Below are 3,479 nucleotides of genomic sequence, written 5' to 3'. Positions count from 1 at the left end.
AAAGTTATCCACCCATATTATGCACAAGTCCAAGGGAAAATGGGGATAACGGGTGCTGAATGATGTGACTTGGTCATTTATAAGAAGAAAGGAATGTCCATAGAAAGAGTAGCATTTGATCCTAAGTACTGGTATGAGCTGGAAGGGAAGCTTTTGAATTATTGCTTTACATATTTCCTCAGATTTGCTGTAGCAGAAGCTCTATGAACTATTGTAGTGTTATTTCATTTTTTTTTTATTTCTGCTGATTTAAGAGCAATCCAAGTAATGGTAAGGGGGTGAATCACACTTAAGTTTGGGACAAGTAGACCAGTCTAAATGGGATTAGTTTTGCAGTATACCTGTAATTTGGCTGTTGAGATGTACTTACTGACTTGGTTAATTTAATTAAACCCAAATTGAAACATACAGGTCCATCCATTAATTAAGGGATAAAGCATGTAGTCACTTAATGCAGAAGTTGCTTTAAGTAGGCTTACAAAACACAAGTCACATGATAAATGACCTAGACTATTTTCTAAAATACCCCAGTCACTAGATCTTTTGTAATATCGCTGTTACTCATTGTTGCTCAGAGAGAAGAGGATCCTGAACGTTACACAGGAAAGCAGAGACTGCCCAGGTTTGATAGCGGTGTAACTTTATCTTGTCTAAAGCTCTTTCCACGTGGATACGTAAGGCAGCAATGACTTGTTTTTTAACTACATCCTTGGATGACATTTTATGAGCCTGGCCAAGAAATGGAGGTATATTTAATGACACTCCCAAAGGAAGGAGGTCGTTAATTGTGAACCCTTTATCAGCCACGATATCATCCCTCTCACTGAACGGCAAGTCCAAAACACCACTTCTTTCAACTATCTCCCGCTCAGACATACTACCAGTGTAAAGCTGACTGACAATGTTATTGCCCCTGCATGAAGGGGCAATCCCAATACGTCCCTTCAATGTCAATTGATTCTTATACGAACTATACAATTTGCTGTTCAAAACAGGGCTGCTTGGCATTTGGCACTTTACTTCCGTATGATCAAGGATCACGCGAGTCTTTGGAAATTTGGCTTTGAAATCCGCAGACATGTTGTTATCAACGTTCTCCTTTATAGTTCCAAACCGTAAAACATAAAGTTGATCCACGAAATGAAAGTTCTGCTAACAGTTGGCTGAGAGATGCCGAACAAAAATGCTAAATGCTTCTCGTGATATCCCTGCCGCAGTCGACACATAACCATAAAAATTCCTTTTCGGGTTTGAGAGTTCTTCTTCGCCCAGGTTTGTTCTGGTCATTTTTTTCCTCATTATTCGCCTCATAAAGATTTTCTTTTCCTTTTTTTTCCCGGAACGCCAGTAACGAACATTTTCACCATTTTCACTTTTTGTTTTTATTTATTTGTTTGACCTGAGGTTGAAGTTTTGGCAGCTTTTTTAGCTGATGTGGACCTGCTATATCAACCCACCCATATACTCACAGAGGACAGCCACAACACCGGGAACTTCATCCCCTACTCTTCTCGTATAGTGTTAAGATAAGAAGGTGTTGCCTTCGGAACGTTGCTAAGTTTGGGAAACCAGCTAGAGTAAAATGAAATATAGTCGTCTTCTGACATTGTTTATGCAAAATTTGCGTGTCTTCAAGTCCATTTCTTCTTGTAAATTTTGCAGTTTAGCTTCAATTGCACTCAGTCGAGCTTTCAATGTCGATATTTCTTCATTTAAGCGAGCAATCTCCATCTGAGCTTGGAACATAAGCCGGTGTTCTAATGATTCGAGTGAATCTCGTACTTCACAACCATCAACTTCATTCAGTGAACCCACATTCCCATCCAAAACCACACTAGAGCAAGACGCCACAGATACGCTTGACTTTTGGCTTTCATTTTCATCCTCTGTCCTCGTAAATATATCTCCCAACAGCTTTCTTTTTGGAGGAATTTGACTCGTTATTCTTTTCATTGGCGCCGGTCTCTTGCGCGGAGAAGTTCGCCAAGCAAATTGTCACGGAAATGCACTATTAGCCAATTCTATTTTCTTGCCACTAATACTCATTTTTATTTCTTCTTTACGAAAATGTAGTGAGCATACCTTTGCAGACTTCGTTAATTAAGGAAAATCTCGGCCCAACATCTCGGCGTATTTTCTGCAGCAACTGCTTGCGAATGTTTTCAACCTTCGGAAAAGTAAAAAATCCTACTCTTTTTCCTTCAGGATCTACGTTTCCCTTTTGATTACAAAAGGGGACACAGCAATAAACGTTAGAGTTCGACATCGCGAACCTTTGCGCGGTCGTTTACAGACATCTTTGTGCGGTCTGCAAATAGTATCCTACAAAGCCTCGTTTTCGCGTTTGACAGCTCACTCGCCCCAGGTCGGTCGCCATTTCTGAATTCAGTCAATCGGATGGCATAGCCGACGCCCGGCATTTTTGTGGCCTTTCCTATGAGAGGTATCGGGACGGACATGGTTTGTCATAGGACTTCCGGTTCCCGTGCACCCTAGTCCCAGGCCCCATTTCCACGTCCAGTAAACTGCAAATACCCCAGAAACATCGAACGATGACAGCGTATAATTGGGATTTGGAAATCAACATGCCTTTAAAAAACTCAAAAATGATCCAATAATTATCAAAATATGCGAATTATGCTAGCAGTGCTTTTTTTTTTTAACGGGGAACTTATGCTAGTTTTCTCAAATTATGCCAAAACTTATGCTAGCATAATTCATTCGAGCCTGTAGACCCTTTGCATAAATGGCGCCCAAATTTGAATAACAATACTTGATACATCCTTAGCCTCACATTCATGAGAAAAATCCTTTATCTTGAAACAAAAACACAAGGCTAAGGATGTATACAGTATTGTTATTCAGATTTGGGCGCCATTTATGCAAAGGGTCTATTTGCTATGTTATCTGCACGGAAACGCTGGCTACGTAAGCTATGATGTCGGGGTCGACACGTATCCTAGGTCAGACGTTTACATTGGTGGTATATCTGACTTAATACACCTTATTCCAAAATGGTTATTCTAAATCAAAATGTTTGATTGCAAATTGGCCCTTTTGCCCTCGCTCAAGGTTAATGTTCCTTTGAAATTTATATTTGAAAGCGACGTCACAAGGGTCAATTTGCAAGGAAACAAAAGAATACTAAATTGGCATCCATTTTGGAATAGGGTGTATATACAGTGCAGTGCTTCCTGTCAGTTTTCAGGTTCTGATATAGTGGGCCAGATAGGGGGGCCTTGATGTTGTAGGGGGCTTGATATGGGACGTTTGACATTGTGGGCAGGACTCCTGATTGTAAGATACTATATATAGGCAAACTTGTCCGACACGAAAAGTGAACTCTGATTGGTTCTCTGAACGGTCTCGAAGCAGCGTATATAGGTTGCCAAAATGTTCCCATTTTCTGCTTCCATTTTCTCTGATCCAAATAGAATAATTCTAGAAATGTTTTTTTATTTAGTCATGTCGGAGTTCCA

General features: G+C 40.2%; 1 protein-coding gene across 1 annotated transcript; it reads right to left on the bottom strand.

The window, feature by feature from the left end:
- Positions 1-561: 561 nt before the first annotated feature.
- Positions 562-1,080, bottom strand: LOC137995395 (uncharacterized). The gene has a single exon (XM_068840955.1). The coding sequence runs from the start codon at positions 1,078-1,080 to the stop codon at positions 562-564; it is 519 nt and encodes a 172-aa protein (XP_068697056.1).
- Positions 1,081-3,479: the final 2,399 nt, after the last annotated feature.

Source organism: Montipora foliosa, chromosome 3 (genome assembly GCF_036669935.1).
Source record: "Montipora foliosa isolate CH-2021 chromosome 3, ASM3666993v2, whole genome shotgun sequence".
NCBI lineage: Eukaryota > Metazoa > Cnidaria > Anthozoa > Scleractinia > Acroporidae > Montipora > Montipora foliosa.
The sequence above is the reverse complement of the archived record's forward strand: the minus strand, read 5'-3'. Positions and strand labels throughout refer to the sequence as shown.